We start from the raw sequence: 20,169 nt of genomic DNA, 5'->3' as shown, positions 1-20,169 counted from the left end.
GCAGATGGATCGTGTGGGAATCGGGCTTTAGAACTAATTAATCTCATTTTTCCAATTTTAGTTAATGAGCTTGGAAAAATCCATGACATTTTGGTTTATAGACTAAAGAATTTGACGAGTAATATTAAATAGGCGATTAAAAAAAATGTATGTAGAAAATTTTGGCAACTCCATAGTCTAAAATCTATAAATCGATAATTCACATGTTTTTATCGATTAGTATATAATCGATAAACGAAAAATGCCACTCTGACAATCGAATCTAGTTAGCTCTGACATTTACCTCTCAGAAGCGGTATAAATAGAGGCTCATGGAGAGGCAAAGCTCATTCTATTTCTCAAAGTCGTTGGGATAGGATCAACTAATTTTCCTTTTTTCTTATTCCCCACCTTAACACTTTAACGTTTTAACTCGCTTTGGTCCACATTCCAACAGCGCCACAAGCTGTTTAAAACGTTTTTCGTTTAAAAAATTTTCCTTATTTTCCCAAACATCAACCAATTGTGACTACTTATTGGGGTCAAAATTGATGCACTTATTCCCTATTATTTACATTAAATTTTTCACATTTCAATAATGATATATTGAATTCTAAATTGGAGATGTGACTGACATCGGCTTTTAAACGCCTGGCGAATAAAATATTTTCCACACATCCAATCCGCAATGACCATTTTTTGGAAACGCCTTTCGGATTACAGAAATCAAGCTCTTCTGAATTTTAATAAAGTTAAAATAATTTTTTAGTTACACTTTATATTGTAGTTGCTAATGAGAAATGAGAGAAAGGTGCCACTTTTTTTCTTATGCCGAATCGCATTTTGAATTTTAAAATCTGATTCCATCATCGGGAGACGTGATTGGCACCGGCCAAAAGAGCCTATCCCTTTAAGCATTTTCCTTCAAAGAAGGCAAGACCATTACTTGCTCCACATCCAAGTCTACATACTTAATTTCTAAAGATTATCAAGAAGTCTTTTTTTTAGTTATTGTCTTTGGTTGGTGACGAACCGGACTTTTAAAACCTTGGCTGGCTTATCATGAATTTCTCCATTTTCCATTCTTTAAAAGTCATAAGCCATTAAATGGCAATATTGCTTTACCTGACAATGAACCTTTCTATGTATCTGTCAGACTTAATTTTTTTTTATATCTTTTAGAAAAGGTTCCCATTTCATTTGGGGTCTGGTTACATATATTTTATAGTATGTTTATATATCGCCGAGCGGCAGCTACAAAAGAAAGAAAAAACGCTTTACAGTTTTTTTGTGATTGCGATTCTGGTGATCGAACCGGTCTTACACTGGCTTAGCCCTATCTCTTGTGGGTTCATCCAAGCAAGTGTGCTGTCCCATTGCATTTAAAATGTAAATAACAGAAATATTTTACTTCATTTTAATAAAATATAATTGGAACAATTGAGCCTACAAATCTGTTGTATGCTAGATAAATAAAATACCTATATTTCCACAGTTGACAAAACAAAATCATCGACAATTTGAATGTCTCAATATTCCTTCATTTTTTTTCTTTTTTTATGTCTATTTTCTCTTTTTCCTTTCTTTCAAAGTCATTAACCATTAACTTGGAGCATTGTGTGCAAGTCCAAAAGCTTTACCTGACAATGACATTTTTTCTGTATCTGTCAGACTTAATTTTTCTTATATCTTTTAGAAAAGGTTTCCATTTCATTTGGAGTCTGGTTACATATATTTTATAGTATGTTTATATATCTGGTGATCGAACCGGTCTTACACTGGCTTAGCCCTATCTCATGTGGGTTCATCCAAGCAAGTGTGCTGTCCCATTGCATTTAAAATGTAAATAACAGAAATATTTTACTTCATTTTAATAAAATATAATTGGAACAATTGAGCCTACAAATCTGTTGTATGCTAGATAAATAAAATACCTATATTTCCACAGTTGACAAAAAAAAAAAATCATCGACAATTTGAATGTCTCAATATTCCTTCATTTTTTTTCTTTTTTTATGTCCATTTTCTTTGATCTTTTTCCTTTCTTTCAAAGTCATTAACCATTAACTTGGAGCATTGTGTGCAAGTCCAAAAGCTTTACCTGACAATGACATTTTCTCTGTATCTGTCAGACTTAATTTTTCTTATACCTTTTACACTTTCCCCATGAGCAATGGGTTTATTTTTGGGGTTTGTTGTTGAAATTGTAGAAGAAGGGAAAAAAGACATGAATGTTATCATTTTGTCACACATTAAAATGCTCAACCCAGTTTCTTTTTTCCTTTTCTTCTCTTCTATTCAAAATGTGCTGTTGTTATTGTTCATTTTGTGGCATCACATTTCCACCTGAAAACTAGAAAACTGAACCTGCTGACCTGCTAAGTGCCGTTCGACGTTGTGAGAAGGAGGGTGTCCCCATCTTTACCTCTGCCCTCTTCCCTTTCCCACCCTCCACAACCCTCTTTCTGGGTGACGATGGCTTTTGTTTTATGTCAAGTGCAAAATGTGCAATGTGCATAAGACAAAGAGACCACACACACATATAACACTCCCCTTCATTTCACCCGTTTCCCTCTGCTCTCCTGTAGCTATTGAGCATTGTAAGCCTGGTTGATGCTGGTATTGTGTCAGCAACAAAAACAACAACAACAACTATTGTTTGACACATTTGGCAATGCGTTTTTAAACTGAAGAAAACAAAACGAAACGAAATGTGGCAGCCACCAAAAGAGAAAAAAAAGAGTCAACGGCAAGTTGCTTGTTTGGTTGGGGAAAAAGTTTTTAGCATTTTTTCGCATAGCCTCGGCACTGAATTGCACTTAAAGTCAGCGCCAGTTAAAAACTTTTCACTCCTTGCAACAAAAACTACAAAAAGAAAAAAACCAAAAAGGAGAAGAAAAAACTATTGCATAGAGTGCGAAAGAAACAATTGAAAACTTTATTGCTTTTGCCTTTTTCACTTTTGTTCGCAAGTAAGTAGAGTATGTTGCCCAACCCCCTTACCCTTTCTGCCCCTCCTCCACACAACACACTGAAGAGTTGAAACCGTTGACAAAAAAAATAGCTAAACTAGCAAACAGGAGGAGACTCTGCGGGAGGAGGACTTAACTCGAGAACAGAAAGAAGTTTTGTGCTTTTATTAATTTTGAGAATTTTTGTGATGCGGATGCGGAGTTCAAGGATGGAATCCGAGTGCCACACGTGGCTCATATATACCACTTGCTCTTACTCTCTCTCTACGAATCTCCTGACTGGCTGACTTTGTGGTCAGCTGGTCAGCCCACTAATTGGCCTTGTGAAAATATTTGCTACGCTTATGAAAGCAACAACAACAAGAATGCCGCTGCCGCCTGCCACATGACCCTTGACTAAAATGACACACTAAATGTGTGTAAGGGGTCCAAAACAGTTTACCCCTCACACACCCAAAGACACAGATACAAGAGGGGCATATACACACACATGTATAAAGGACCTAAGTTTATGCAGAGCTCAGAGTTGTCTTGAATTTATGAATTTCTTGATAAAAGAACGAAATTTGTATCATATAAATTTTGTCTTTTTGTGCTCGTTTTCCTATTTATTAAAAGATTTACACCTTTTTTTTTTTATTTGGAAATTGAGCTTATGAAATTGATCAACATTCTATTAACAGTTTTAACCCATTTTTTTGGCCTTGGAAGTTGATAAACATTTCAAAAATTTAAGACTTTCATATCGTTTTAACGACCGGAAAATTTTGATGATGTTTTGGATTGAGTTTATTCCCAAAGTTGAAGTTATGCTTAGCCTATGGTTATATATAGTTTATATATACATATATATTACTGAGCAGCAGCTACAAAAGAAAGAAAAAACGCTGTACAGTTTTGTTGCAATTGAACTTCTGGTGATCCAAGTTGTCTTACACTGGCTTAGCCCTGTCTCATGTGGGCGTGTTTTCCCATTTCCGTCCAAACGTACATAAATAACTGAAACTTTCAACTTCATTTTAATGAACTCATATGCATACAATCTGTTGTATGTACATACATACATATATCTGACTTGAAAAACCAGTTATTGAGTCAATTGAGTTATTTTTTCTAAAACCGTTCTATTGGGCTTTCTCAACATGATTCATTCCAATTATTTTTTAACTTTGTTTTTATTGAGCATCAAAAACCAAATTTAAAGTGTGACCAAATGTCGATTACATTTTTTGACCAAAGTAAACTTATTCACACTTAACCATTTTTCTTAATGATGTTTATCAACACTACAAAATTTCCGAATTGAATGTTTTCCTTACAGCTGTATTTCCCTATATTTTAGTTTCTTGTCCTGTCAAAGTGTGGGTTCATTTTGGGTGTAAGAAAGATTATATTGAGATAATTATCTAAAGATCTAGTGGTCAAATCTTTTGAATTCTTACAGAACATCGCAATATTAAACATGGCATAAACATGGGCTAATACCGAATTCAGTCTGAATGGAACAAGTCTTCCACACACACACACAAACATACATACATGGATACATATTGTGTATGAATGTAGAGTCTAATCATAAACACACGCTGGACTATGCAAGGGACCAAAAACCCAACTCCATATACTCCGCCCTCCAGCCCTGGTAGCACACCAACAACAGTCCCCAGCAATTTTTGTCAACTGAACTAATTAATTAATTGTGGGCAGCCACCGTGGCCCAGTCGAGGACGAGGCATAGACTGAGACCCGCCCACTTTACCCACCCACTTGCTAACTGACCAGCAACTAATTTTTATATTTATGAGGCTGGGGACATTGGCCTACTGCGTCATAAACTGCTACTCTTACTCCTATTCCTTGTCCCTGTCCTGCTGCTGCTGCTGTTACTGTTTGGTATGCATGTGTCCTGTGTCTGACCAAGTGTAAGGACACTCTCTAGCCATGTTACAGACGCAGACTCCATGCCGTTTGCCCATACTTACACACATACATAAAGTTGCGTGTTCAAATTTTTAGTATCTTTGTGTGATTTCATGCGTTAAAGCAGAATTTTTATTTGCTACCCGCACAGACAAACGACAACATTAAGACGACTGTGAGATGAAATCGGGGAAGGGTCCAAGGGTTGTGGCACATTTCGTTTAATTTTCATGTCGCGTTGAAAGTTTCATACAAGTATTTATGGCATATAAATGAAATATTTGGACCATAAGGGTCGAGATGTGTTGGCCAATGTTTGCTAATGAAGGAGTTCGATTCGGTTTTAAATGCTGCCTAATTGGAAAGTTTTTGGAATCAGAGCGCAACGCATCTTAATTGGCAAATGACTGGGGCATCCAGAAATATCATGTGAGGGGGTTCAAATTGTGCGTAGAATGTTTCGTATCTTAATTATCTTAATTGTTTGTATACTGTGACTAATATTAGATATGCAATAATTTCAACAATTGCTCTCGTTTTCGTTGGGATCTTATTTCCAATTTTTGTTCGGTTTTTATTCCGAGAAATGGATGGCCTTTTATTTAATGGAACGAAAACTTATTGCCAATATTCTCTTTAATTTGTTTATATCACAATTTTCAAATATTTTTCTATTATTATTAACTAGCAGACAATAATTTTTGTACTATTCTTTTTTCCTTAACAGGCAATCTGAACATTTAGTGGGAAAACATCGTCTTTTTTAATAAAAACATACATTTTTATAGAAGTTGACAGAGGGTGACATCTTTTCAGTTTGAGAAAACCATTGTAATGTACTGGTACCATGGGTTTCGAGCCTGCAGAGGTATTGAGTGCTATAGAAAGCTGCCAGAGTTGAATGTCATAAGTCCATATAAGCTACAGAATGACCTTGTAGAGCAGCAATTTGTTGCTCTGCAAGTGCTGAGCTTAGATCTCCTGCAGGGTAACCACTGTATCTTGTTAAAAGTTCACTTGATCTTGATGTGAACTTTTCAGGTTAAAAGGTGAGGTCCAGGTCCCACGAAAACTGCGGAGGAGCATAGCACCTTATCCACGATTCTTCAAGGATGCCGTTGAAAGCCAAAGTGATGTTCCGGTACGTTCAAAAAATGTTTAATCTAAAATGACCATAGTTACGGTTCATCATCTGAATTCTATTACAAAACCAATTAAAAAGGTATTTCATAAAGTTACTAGTCAGAGAATATTATTTTTGCAGTCAAGGATCATTTATCCTCGATTTGATGAAGAATTCAACCTATGGAATCGTAAATAGAACTTTCGATTTTTGTCAATTTTGCATTAATTGTGTTGTATTCTTGCCTATTTCACGCTGATGTCATTAGTATTAGAATCAGGAAACTGCTTTTAGCCAAAAATTTGCCGCAAGCCATTAGACAATGAGCACGTATTTGGCATTTTTTTTTTCTTTTTGATTTTAATATTTTATTATACAACTTCGATGGAGCTTCGAATCTCCTTCCTGACCATATTAATGCATACTTAATGCAATTTTTAAGAGCAACGTTTTATTAAGTTATTTGACTTGGTTGGCATTATACTTCTGTTCTGCTCGGTTCGCTCATTTTTACGGCAAATATAAACATGAAAAAGTTGGCCAAAATTCGGATGCGACAAGAATTTTAAATCATTTGATGGGAAATGACAAAACATTTTCATTTTCATACAAATTGCGAATATTTTTGATGAAGGCGTTTATCCCCAAACACACACACACACACACGTAAATATACATATTTCGATTCGTATTCGTTGTATTGTTTCGCTTTTTTGGCGATAATATGGTTCCATAAATATGCGACGCCTGCAAATATGCAACGGAAATTGCCAAAGCCACACGACTTCAACCCTGCGTAGAGTGGAAGAGATGCTTTTTATAGGCAACTAGAGAGAGATTGCGCTTGGGAGAGATTGGAGATTGGATTCGGGCGTGTGCAAATGTTAGACGGGTGAAGATATAGCGTAGTAAGAAGAAGGGGGAAGTAAAAGGCGGGGGGATTAGTTTGATGTTCTTGATGTTCATCGCTCCATGTCCTTGTCAATGCATTTCGTCTTTTTGATAATATCAAAAACTCATTTGCCTCCAGAGCTTCCAACCATTCCAGATGATTTATTATCCCTGGACAGAGAGTGTCATCCACCCCAAGACCACGTTGCATGCGTCATCAATTTTTAGAGATACATTTGCATGACCATCGTCAAGGACCATTAGGCAAAAAAAAAAAGGAAACATAAAAAAGCTGCTTGCAGATGCTTCAGCTACAGCAAATCAAACCGCAAACATTTAATATAGACATATGTATATATGAAAATACATATATATGTATTTCGTATGATAATATAAACCATAAACACAAACCTCAGGCTAACCATAAAAATAATTTGCTCTTTGCCCATTTGCCATTTGCATTTCCTAAACAATTTAACAAATTTGCGATCGAAATATTAATTAAAAGTCACTCCTTCCAGCAAATAAATATCACACAAATAGATGTATGTGTCTATGTATGTATATACCATACGGGCTTAACAACCACTAAATAAACGCGCTTAACATAAATTAAAATGCATTTTGCAATATTTTTCAACAAGGGGGCAGCATCCAAGTGGCTAACATTGCATTGTGAGGGAAGGACTAACAATAGGAATACATTTCCAACTTGTTTCAACAATAATGAAATGAAAAATGTGCGGCCACATGGAAAATTAATTGTAATGCATTAAAAGTGCAGTTGTAAAATGGAAAAAGAAAACAAAAAACTAAAACCAAAAAATAATTCTATTCCTCAGTATTGCTGTTGATGTGTACAAAGTACTAACAATTACAAATGCATTGGACTAGTGGGGATTGTCTGATGGGGTAGACACCCCTCAGAATATACCAGTTAAAAATGTTTATGGATGAAAGTAACTAAAAAAGTAAATTGTACACAACTTAAAATGGCAGCAAATTTGACAAAATAGATAGCCTAAAAATTCCTCTTTTAGTCCTGTTAAATATATAATTAAAAGTTAGACACTTAAATTGTTGTAGAAACTTAAAATGTTTCATAGTTATTAATTTAAAATCTGCTATAAAAACCAAAGATTAATTGTTTTATTGATAAATATTTTTGAAGCTTGAAACTTATTAGACTAAAAAGTAATAAAATATTTGTGTAACCTTGTGAAATAAAATATTTAATAATAATTAAATAAAAATAAATAATAAAAAATAAATATAATTTAACGATTGATAACTTTGCATTAATCGACGGACATCGACATCGATGGCCAATAGGCTTGCCACAAAAATAAAGCTAGCAAAAAGTAAGAGTCAAGGACCCGGCCTTAGTTGTTTTCAGTAAGTTTCTTTATAAATATATTCTATATATTATATATATTATATGTTCATAAAGATTGTTTCAAAAAATTATGTTTTGTCGATATTTTATCGCTTGGTAAAAATATGTAAATTGACTTGGTTTAGTGGCATTAGATAACGAAGAACGACATGAACAGATATAAAGATAAACGAAATAAGTTGTTTTTTTCTCCAGTTACCTATGAATCTAATTAAATTACGATTTTCAAGAACGATTTTACCTCAAAAAATGTTAAGCTAGATAAGGATCTAGCTAATGCGTTCACCAGCATAGCATCCCCACATCATCTTGACAAGTCCGCAGATTTAGGTCTTATTTTACAGAAAGCGATAATCCTTATTCTTATTTTGGTCAATTTTCTTTAGCATGTCCGATAGTGCACTTAATTTTTCTTTAATTGTGAAGTGCGATAAGACTAGGCAAGAACCCCACCCCATCCGTCGAGCTATCCTTCTAATAAGTGCAAATTGTGCATCATACAATCATCGGATCGAGTGGCCAACCGGCGATGCACCGTCTCGTCAAAAAATCCTGATATATTACTTGTATTTAAAATATTATATAAATACACATGTTACATAAAGAAAACGGAGGAAAAGTCTAAAAATAGCTATGCGAAAAATGTCGCGAAATTATCTTAGAGTTCTTCGTTTATGAACAATCCCATGGCCAGATGATATTGACCACTAAATACAAAGTGAACAAAAGTAACATTGTAGAATACTGCGCCAAATGTTTTGGAAAGTTACATTTGGAAATGTCATTGTCGCTGACATGTTGATAGGACTGACAGCTTAAGCGTTCTCGGTATATAATTTTCTCTAAACACTTTTGGAATTGAGGTAGTAATACGAAAATTTTAAAATCAACACTCATCTATAGCTCAGGAAACAAAACTTGAGTTACAACCAAATTTAAAGGAGTAGAAGAAGTAAAAGTTCTATAATACTGCGCCAAATGTTTTGCAGAGTGATATTTGGTGGCCACTTTAGATCCATGGAAATAAAAAAGGGCAAACTTGATTATGTCTCATGTTGAAAGCTTAAGTGATCACACATTAATCCAGTCGAATGACGACCGTTGGTCAATTTGATCACTGATCTTCAATGTTAAATATAGTAGTCATTACAAAAAATCTGGCAAGGACATGCTTAGAACTTAATAAATCAATGGCTGGCCAAGACATTAGAGGCCTCAGTAGCCATGGCTACAAACTGTTGGCTTAAACTTTGTAAGTTTAAGTTAACTCTACAAATAAATAAATAAAGTTAGAAATGTGTCAGGAAAAAAATTCTAAACAATTTAGTTTGTTGACTTTCGTCGCGATGCAAATAATAACTGTAGTTGAAGGTAGTTAGCAAAAATCAATTCAAATTATTTAAAAACAAGTGTATAATTCAAGAAATAAAATTTTAGTTTCAATACTAAAGATCTCTTATAGAAACCACTTACTATGAGAGACTTTATTGTGCCCAGAGAAGTCTGTATGACTTTCAGTAGTAAAAACCAAGCTAAATCAGCATCTATTATGAAGTAAGCGATTTAACCCTTTTGGAATTAAGGAAATAATACCAGAAACATAGAATCAACACTCATCTATAGTTCAGGAAATAAAACGTGTGTTATGTAATTGTGGCTGACATGTTGATAGGAATTATTCGTTATCCACAATCGTTTCCATTATCCCCGACGGAACTACCTTTTTAGTATTGCTTCAGTAGTAAAAGCCAAGCAAGGGACGCTCCTATTATGAAGTAAACACTCATCTATAGTTCAGGAAATAAAACGTGTGTTATGTAATTGTGGCTGTCATGTTGATAGGACTGACAGCTCATGTGTTATCCATAACAATTTAACAATCCGACCATTTAGTCTAGTAGCAGCAGCAACAAATTATTCAGCAAGGCATTAGAATCGGCGCAGGTAGGAATAATAGAAATAAACAAGAATCAACACTCATCTATAGCTCAGGAAACAAAACTTGAGTTACCACCAAATTTAAACAAGTAGACGAAGTAAAACTACTCGAATACTGCGACAAATGTTTTGCCGAGTGACATTTAGAAATGTAATTGTGGCTGACATGTTGATAGGACTGGCAGCTCAATTGTTTATGTAAAAAAATTTCAAAACCTCATCACAGAAGACCTTGACCAGTACAATAATCCAATAGTTATTGCGGATTGGATGTATGTATGTAAGTTACAAAGAAATGGAAGTATAATAAATAAGGAAAATATTTTATTCGCCAGGCGTTCAAATGTCGATGTCAATCACATCTCCAATTTAGAATTCATTAGATCATTATTGAAATGTGAAAAATTAAATGTAAATAATAGGGAATAAGTGCATCCATTTTGACCCCAATAAGTGGTCACAATTGGTTGTTGTTTTGGATAATAAGGAAAATTGTTTAAACGAAAAACGTTTTAAACAGCTTGTGGCGCTGTTGGAATGTGGACCAAAGCGAGTTAAAACGTTAATGTGTTAAAGTGGGCGAATAAGAAAAAAGGAAAATTAGTTGATCCTATCCCAACGACTTTGAGAAATAGAATGAGCTTTGCCTCTCCATGAGCCTCTATTTATACCGCTTCTGAGAGGTAAATGTCAGAGCTAACTAGATTCGATTGTCAGAGTTGCATTTTTCGTTTATCGATTATACACCAATCGATAAAACCTTGTCAGTTATCGAATTATAGAGCTGCCATATTTTCTACGGTAAATATTTATTTAAGCTACTCGAGATTTCAGTGTTGAAAAGTGAAAAAATCAGCTAAAACTAAATTTTAGTGTTGGCAAATGTTTTTTATTTTGCGCCGCGTTGTTTGACCGCCCTGGCAGCCAAATATTTTACTCTGAATTATAGAATTAGGGAATGTTTGGCTGCTCTGGCAACGGAATATTGTATTCTGAACTATATTTGTTCTCTAAAATCAAGAAATAATGTCAACTCAACAATATTTTTGTTTGTTAAGAATAGTGCAAACAAAAGTTTCAAAAAGCCCACGTATTCGAGTATCCGAAATTTGGCATCTGGCAACACTATCTCAAAATTTGACAGCTGTTAGCCGGCATTATCTACTTTTATCTATAGTCGCGCTAAAAACATGATTTTTCTTTTAATTACACAAAAACTATGTAATAAATCGCCATGGCGCACCTGAGGTCGTGCTAGTGGAATTTTTCTCTGTCGTTTGATACCAAATTTATGTAGTTCAAGCGCGTTTTGGGCCCGAGTAACTTAAGTACACAAAATGTTGGCCTTAAACAATTCTTTATTAATTAACAAACAATATCAACACTATCTATCATCCCTATATAAACAAATCTTTGCCGCAGTGTTGTAAAAGACAGGTTTCAACGGTTTGAAGTTGACTTTGCAACAAATTTGAAAATTCTAAATGGGATTTAAGATTTAGGTTTATGAGAAATATGAAAATATGCGTAAAATCTCAATGTTTGAGTTAGACAATGTGCCCCATGTTCCACTTCACACTCACACTCGGGAGAAGCGTCCCAGGAAAACTACGGAGGTGTACAGCTCTTGAAAGGAGCATAGCACCTTACGATGCGGCAACATTGTTCAGAAGTGCCGTAGAAAGCTAAAGTGATGTCCGGAACTAGGTTGCCTTCGTTTAGTAGTGGCAATATTCTAGCCAGAAGTATTCTTTTGGAGAGAATTGCCAACGAACTAGTTGAACTTTACGAGATGACGGTTTTCCAGGTTTCGGAAAACCTCTTCTTTTTCTTTTCTTAAGATAAATATGGTTCATGGTTTATAACCACTATTGATTTGTGGACTTGAACCGGTTAACCCAACTACTTAAAGTTTAGTTGTTCATTTTTTGTTTCATTATTATTATTTGATCATCGTTTTTTCCTTTCGTTATAGTGGTATGTAAATTGTCTGGAACAATATAAACATCCTTCCAGATGCGTAACTTTTTTATCGAAGATTGGGATAGAGGAAAATTTATTAAATCAATAGTATCAAAGTATCAGTTATTTTTCTAAATCAAAAACTAAATTAACGACAACTGAAATAACTTGGATTTTTAGATTTTTTTTGGTTTTGCCATTTTATAAAACTAAATCCTATTTAATACCTTTTTCAATTGGCTTCGGCTTAAATTTTCATATTCTTAAACTGTGTGAAAGAATTATCCAGTGTCACGTTTAAGATGCTACTCTTGGTTGGGTACAATTTTTATAAGCTTAACATATTTGATATATTGAAGTATTAAGAATATCGTTCCAAGAAAGTTTTTCGTTATTCAAAATACTTTAAAAAAAATATGGCGTTATTTGTGAGGCAATAATCTCGACCTGCATGCAAGGCAAATTTTAGAATTTTATGATTTGTTAAAAAATTATAATCCCAAAATTCTGAATGAAGTCGGGACCAAAATTACAACCATGCTGAACATAACGCCGGGCTAAACTTAGTTTTCAGACGATCCTGCGTCGAGTTTTTTGCCGCCAGCAGGTTAAATTTGTGGGTCGAGAACTGCTTGAACAGTTTCCGTTCTCTAATAATATTTTTTTCAAAAAGAGTCAAAAAACAGGTTCCCAATCAATAATACCTTCTCAATCTATTGTCACAAATGTAACGTAAAAATGTCTAATATTAAATGGATGATATCAACATTAGAAAACTCTGAAAGTCTGAAATCAGTCGAGTTCTGTAATCTGTAAAATAATTGGTTATTGCGTATTGGATGTATTTTTTAAAAATATGGAATATGCAAAATAAAAGGCTGATGACGCTGTTGGAATGTGAACATAAAGGAAAATAAAGCGAACTAAAACTTTAATGTGAATAAGTAAGAAATCAGGAAATGAAATTGAGTTGAAACAAAAAATAATAGTATAATAAATTATAAGGTCCTATTTGTGCTAGGTGTAAGTGAGTGGGGTGGCCATGTTTAACCCCTTCTTGCCCTGCAGCTTAAACTGTCACAGTGAAATATTATTTAAAAAGTAATATTTTTATTGATTTCGAATTGCCAACCGAACGTTGCTTTTGTGATTTAATACATAATTTTTAAAATCTATTTCTATATCGACAACCAACAAGATTGGAGCTCTATATACAAAAAAAAACTCTTATAATACTTAGCGATACCACTAAGTTGGGACAACAATATAATTGTGGCTGACATGTTGATAGGACTGACAGCTCAGGTGTTATCGATATATTTTTTCCTCTGACTAATGTGGAGAAATTTAATTTAATTTAAATTTAACAATCCGACCATTTAGTCTAGTAGCAGTAGCAACAAATTATTGGACAAGGCATTGGAGTCGGCGCAGTTAGGAATAATAGAAATAAAAAAGAATCAACACTCATCTATAGCTCAGGAAACAAAACTTGAGTTACCACAAAATTTAAACAAGTAGACGAAGTAAAACTACTCGAATACTGCGACAAATGTTTTGCCGAGTGACATTTAGAAATGTAATTGTGGCTGACATGTTGATAGGACTGGCAGCTCAATTGTTTATGTAAAAAAATTTCAAAACCTCATCACAGAAGACCTTGACCAGTACAATAATCCAATAGTTATTGCGGATTGGATGTATGTATGTAAGTTACAAAGAAATGGAAGTATAATAAATAAGGAAAATATTTTATTCGCCAGGCGTTCAAATGTCGATGTCAATCACATCTCCAATTTAGAATTCAATAGATCATTATTGAAATGTGAAAAATTAAATGTAAATAATAGGGAATAAGTGCATCCATTTTGACCCCAATAAGTGGTCACAATTGGTTGATGTTTTGGGAAAATAAGGAAAATTTTAAAAACGTTTTAAAAAAGCTTATGGCGCTGTTGGAATGTGGACCAAAGCGAGTTAAAACGTTAATGTGTTAAAGTGGGCGAATAAGAAAAAAGGAAAATTAGTTGATCCTATCCCTACAACTTTGAGAAATAGAATGAAGCTTTAGCTCTCCATGAGCCTCTATTTATACCGCTTCTGAGAGGTAAATGTCAGAGCTAACTAGATTCGATTGTCAGAGTTGCATTTTTCTTTTATCTGTTATATAAAAATCGATAAAAACATGTGATTTATCTATTTATAGAGTTGCCAAATTTTGTACATATTTTAATACTTGTCTTTAGTCCATAAACCAAAATGTTATAGCTTTTTCGATGATCATTATATAAAGCAGAGATGTTTTGACCACATTAAAAAAATGTTGTTTAACGACAATAAGTAATAATTTTAATTAATATTTGGATATCGACCTGAATTCTTTTTCGTCGTTATGACGATATATGATTCTCACATCATATATTTGGGCTAAGATTGAAAAAATTTTACAAATGAAAAAAGACTAAATGGAAAAAAATGTTAAGCTTGACCAATTCTTTATTTATGAACAAATAACTCCAACACCATCTATCATCCCTATATAAAAGTGAAGCAACAAATCTTTTCCGCAGTGTTGACAAATTGCAACGGCTTGAAGTTTACATTGCAACACATACAATTCCAATGCCGTTAACTCGCATCTATGTAGTTAGCGAGTAAGGGCTTATAATGGACCTCACCTCATTCTATTTTTCACATTATTTGCGAAATTGAGACTAACTAGTCTCCTTATAATGGAATCAAATTTTAAAATTCTAAATCCGAATTGCTGAAAAGTTTATGGTGTTTTTATTTTTTAACCTCAGCCATTTGGTGAATAAAAATCCCGAAATTCTAAATAAAGTCGGGAGCAAAATTATATCCAAGCTGAATCTATCCTGCTTCAAGTTTTAATGCCGCCAGCAGGTTAAATTTCCGTTTTCAACTGAAATTTTTTTTAAAAAGCTTCAAAAAACAGGTTCCCAAACACGAATACCTCCTTAATCTAGTGTTAAAATTGTAACGTCTAATATTAAATGGATGATTTCAACATTAGAAAACTCAGAAAGTTTTGTTAGAAATCTATAGTTTTAAAAAATAAACCTTTATTTTCCATGGTCTTTCAGTAGTTAAATGTTGTAGATTTTTTCCATAATATCATTTAGGTCGGAATGCCACAAATGATAGGCCTGATAAATTTGCGATGAGTGGAAACTTTTTAAAGGCTCTTAATTCTAGCAAATAGTTCTTGATCAAAACGAACTACATACCTTAGAAATACCTTTTCTAATTGTTTTCATTGACTAATTGTACAATATGCAATATGAAAAATGTGATTTGAATATTTTTTGTAGAAAACTAATTTATTTGCTTAATTGTTAAAACAATATTTGGTTTACAAAATAATACTTTATGTTTTAGTTTATGCTTCTAAAAAGCGCGCTGGTTTCTGCTCCGTTTTATTTTTCGCAATTTGAAGAACAACTTTGCATTGAAAATCACCCGAAAAAAAACATTTTAAGATGATTTCCTCTAGATGCTTGTATGTATGAATATCTATCTTTTGTGCGAGATGCGTTTGATAGTGAAGTAGATACATATTGTAGATGTATATATAAATAGTAATTCGAGTAGACTAGAATAGAGTGAAGCCCTACTACAATAATTGAAATGTTTTCACGATGACGATCAAACTAGATCTAAACACTAGAGATAGAGTTTTCATTGGTAATGTTTCGTACTGATCGGTAAAGCGTTTTTTTCATTTTTCAAGTGCAATTGCGTGCTTTAGGCAAATTCATCATAATTTTTGCAATATTTTTTTTTGGCTTTTGGTGCATATTTTGTTTTATAATCTTTGGCTACAAAAATAGTTTTTAAACACATTTGCAGACTCACTCACTCAATTAATTGGTAACTTATGCACTTTGTGTGAATGTATGCGTTTTTGTCAGTGTATATATATATATATGTATATGTAAGTATGTTTTGCATGTATGTATATATATATATAGCGATAAATATCATTCGACGTTGTCTTCATCTGAAATTATTATATATAAAGCCACTTTGAAGCGTTCCAATCTGATAGATCGATCTCCTTTACCAACGATTCGTATAGAACTGATTGATGCCCAGTACATGCTTCTCCTCATGATACTTTTGCAGGATATGTGTGATGACCGAGGTGGTATCGTTATCGCCACGCCACACGCGTATGGCATGCTCGTTCTCCAGAATTCCCAGGAATGCTAAACATGTGAAGCAAAGCAAAAAAAAATCGTTTTTAAAAATAATAATGGAAAGATGTGATTACAGAATAAATAAATGCAATAATAAACTTTACTTTCAACAGAATATAGACCGATGTTTTCGTAATTCTATGTCTCTAAATTCGACAATAAAATTTTACTAAATAGTTAATAAAACAATTTGTCAAAACATACAATGGAGAAATGGAATAGAGCTATGTTTAAGAATAATTTCCAAACAATATTTTGTCGAATTTTTCAAGTATTTCGATGTTTCAAAATAATTACATGAAATAGAATTAGTTTAAGTAAAATGCTAGTGATAAAGCAAGAAAATAGAACAATGCTATCTGTTTTACTGTCAAAATCAGGATAGCAAGAAGAATATAGGCAAACTTATTGAGTTATATCTATTACTCATTTACACAAGGTTTCGAATAAATAACAAAAATGACCAGTAAAATAGTAAAGTATATTTAAAAACACCAACAAATATAGATAGTTGGAATACGAATTGAAAAAAACCAAAAATCATTGGCAAATATAAGATTTAAAGCTTATGAACCTATAATCTTGATGGTTTGTTAAATCAATTTATTAAGCGCCACAGTAGACTCTAGAAGAGTCGAAAAAAAGCAAATACGAAGAGCAAGTATTAGTTTTGAACAAACTAATAGGGAACAGGGAATATCGACAAATTGCTATACAACAATTATAAGACAACAACAGACAGAGAGAGCTAATGTCTCATAGATTAGCTAAGATTCAATTTGTTTACATTTTCATTTGAGTTTGTAAGGAAAGATATTATGAAACTAATCTAAACACAAATAAAACGAAATTTCATCTAGAATTGAATAAATTCTTAAAAGAACGTCAAAATCTTAATGCTTTAGCTGTAACTAGTAATTCGATAAGCCTAAGGAATTTTATTCTACAGATTTCAATCAAGGAGATATAGTTTTATAGTTATGGTTGACTTACCCAAAAAAGTCTTTGGATTGTTGAGGGTCATTTGAACTTGTGGCATTTCAAGAATGACTTTTAATATGGGTGAATCGGCGGCGAGTCCTTCACGTAATTCAATAACACTGCCCGTGCGATTATCGCAGAGCCACTCGCAGGCAGATGCCTTGTTGTTGCCCGTCTTTTTGAGGGCAGTCAGAACGGCTGTTTCCTCAAAACCCATTTCGGTGAGTGATTCAACAATTTCCTCACTTGGTGGAGTATCCCGATGGCTATAGATGCGTACAATTTCCATTAGAGCGGCGGTATTCTCCACTGTATCCTGCAAAGGAAAGGGAATTCATTTAGGCTGTGTTTAAACTATAAATTTAGATCAAGTTTAGTTACATTATTTGTGACAATCGCTGATGGTGAAATGGATGAGACACTTTGCTGCATGTTCATGGCAGCGGGTGGCTCTTGGCAGGCTTCTTCATTCTGATTTTGTATCAACCATTCCAAAGTGGTTGAGTAGATGCCATCGTTGGTTTTCAGGGCATAGGCAGCCAGCTCACGCTGAAAACCCATGTCCACGAGGCACTGCAGAGTGTCGGCCTGATGATTTCTGCGATTGATCAAACGTTGCTTGAGCATGGCAATAAGACGTGGTGCATACGGACCAGCTCCAATTATAGCTGCCGAGGCTTGGGCCAACGAAATGAGCACTTTGCGTACATCATATTGAATCTGCAAGAGGATTGTTTCATTATATTATTTAACAAATTTCTACTTCTCATTGCTTACATTTGATTGTTGAAAGATCTCGTTTATATCGATGGTGGGTAAAGCACTAGTATTGCAGGCCAAGAAGCGGGTGGCACTCTCCACCAGTTGCTCATTGGGACCGGGCACCTCTCTAGTACGTGAGACTGTCTGTGGCAGGGTGTTCCTTCTGGCCGATAAAATGAACGTCTCATTGTGACGCACCTTCAGCTGGGCCAAGGTCTCGGTCTCGTTTAGCTCGCCGCCCATATACTCGGCCCGATAGAGACGATAACGAGGATTCAGATGGCGGACATCCGGTGCAAATAATTGTATGGAATCGGGATCATCGCTTAACTCCAAAATGACTTCACTTTTTAAATCGTTTAGACGTTTATTCACATCCGTCTTGAAGATGAGCACTCGGGAACTGGGACAAATAACACGCACAGTAATGAATTCACCTGATTTATCGACTTGATCACTCTCCACGCCACTGGCCGCTGATGCTGAGGTGAGACGACTGGAATTGCATGTTTTTCTAAAAACGAAAAAATTAAAATTAAACAAATTTATTTCGATCCAACTAAAGAAGAAAGACTTACCTAAGGAACAAACTGCGCAATTTTTGCATAGTTTGTTGTGTGAATTGGATGAATCCAACGGAGAATTTCGAATATATATATATATACAGATATAAATAGGGTAAATTGAAAAAATTGATCAATAGTATTTTATTTATTTAATACTTACGCATTCACCGCCTGCCCCGTTGTCTCTGCTCCTGCCAATCCTGCCTCCGTTCTCGATGCCACATCCACTCTTGATTGTGGAGAAGCAAATGTGCCATTCCGCAACTGCATTTCCAGCTGTATGCGGCGTCTTCGCGCCGGAGATGGAGTGCGGACAACACAACTCCCGCCACCGATAACAACCATATCGGTTTGGGTTTCCGTCTCTGCTGTCGCAGTGGTTGCTGGTAAGGTTTGCACGTGAGAGTGATTGCTTGGAGCCTGCAGCTGCAGGGTGGAGGATCCATTGCTAATACTCTCTACATCGCTTGCGCTACTCGCGGTGTTGTTGGTATTATTGTGACTAGTGCTTCCAGATCGCTCACGTTTGCTACGTGCCAGCCATTTGGCACGCTTCTCGTTGAACTTCTCGCGCATCCAGGGTATCATCTTGTTTGTATGCCATCAGAACATTTTGATATTTGTCCTTACCCTTCAGTACCTCCACGGAGTGACCTTCCTGCGATCTGCGCTCCCCCTGTAACTAGTGGGCGGTTCATGGCAATTGTGAGGTCATGCAATTTGGTTTTTCCCTTGAAACGCAGCAATTTTTATATTTTGACAATTTTTCCTGGCAATTGCAAATCTCAATTTCTTCTTTTCAGTTATTCTTCGATTTTCAATTAATTTTTTTGCGTTTCTGTTGTTGTTTATTTTCACTGTTAACAGTTAGACAACACTAAGCTTAAGTTGCTGTGCAGCACTGTCTCGCATTTGATTGTGCGCCAAACTGAAAATACTTTTTGGCCATTTCTAGCGCCTTTTTTAGTATTTTTTTAACCAAAGAATTTTGAAATTCTTTTTCCAACTTAATACTTAATTTTGTAATTATAATTATTAAAGTAAGAATACAATATCCAATAGCATTCTTTTTAATTTTTTTGTTTTCCAATATATATTTTTTTTTATTAATAATTTAATTTATTGAATTGGTATAATTTTTATTTTTAAAGTTTAAGATACTTATTCCATTTGAATAAGTGGTGTAAAATATTATCGGCACTTAAGCAATTGGATTTTCCAAAATTAGGTAGACATTTAGGGATTAGCTTGATCTTGCTCAAATATGTATAAGTTTTAAAATGTCATAAATAAAAACATCTGCTAATTACCTGAATTTTGACGACCTTAATTAAGCCTTTATACCTCTTTAAGTCTTGGGTAAACCGAAAACGACAGATGGCCAGGTAGGATTAATTTTTAGCCTTTAGGCTGGTCAAAAATATTTATTAAACTAACATTTGAATTTTTTTCCTGCGAC

General features: G+C 34.4%; 1 protein-coding gene across 1 annotated transcript; it reads right to left on the bottom strand.

The window, feature by feature from the left end:
- Positions 1-15,501: 15,501 nt before the first annotated feature.
- On the bottom strand, positions 15,502-19,560 carry LOC6640873 (ubiquitin-associated domain-containing protein 1). Its single transcript, XM_002063800.4, has 6 exons — positions 18,871-19,560; positions 18,723-18,734; positions 18,160-18,658; positions 17,764-18,102; positions 17,395-17,698; positions 15,502-16,410 (listed from the first exon to the last, which is right to left on the bottom strand). Exons 1-6 carry the CDS (start codon positions 19,296-19,298, stop codon positions 16,262-16,264), a joined length of 1,731 nt encoding a protein of 576 aa, XP_002063836.3. The 5' UTR covers positions 19,299-19,560; the 3' UTR covers positions 15,502-16,261.
- Positions 19,561-20,169: the final 609 nt, after the last annotated feature.

The sequence above is a fragment of the Drosophila willistoni genome (genome assembly GCF_018902025.1).
Source record: "Drosophila willistoni isolate 14030-0811.24 chromosome 2L unlocalized genomic scaffold, UCI_dwil_1.1 Seg168, whole genome shotgun sequence".
Classification (NCBI taxonomy): Eukaryota; Metazoa; Arthropoda; class Insecta; order Diptera; family Drosophilidae; genus Drosophila; species Drosophila willistoni.
Note: the sequence above shows the minus strand (reverse complement) of the source record. Positions and strands in the feature narration are given on the sequence as shown.

What these genes read in the sequence shown, in the direction of transcription:
- LOC6640873 (XM_002063800.4), bottom strand. Translation starts at nt 19,298, where the DNA reads ATGATACCCTGGATGCGCGAGAAGTTCAACGAGAAGCGTGCCAAATGG. An exon ending in AGATCTTTCAACAATCAAAT is followed by an intron (nt 18,103 to 18,159) that starts GTAAGCAATGAG and finishes ATCCTCTTGCAG; the next exon opens with ATTCAATATGATGTACGCAA. An exon ending in CAGCGATTGTCACAAATAAT is followed by an intron (nt 17,699 to 17,763) that starts GTAACTAAACTT and finishes TTTCCTTTGCAG; the next exon opens with GATACAGTGGAGAATACCGC.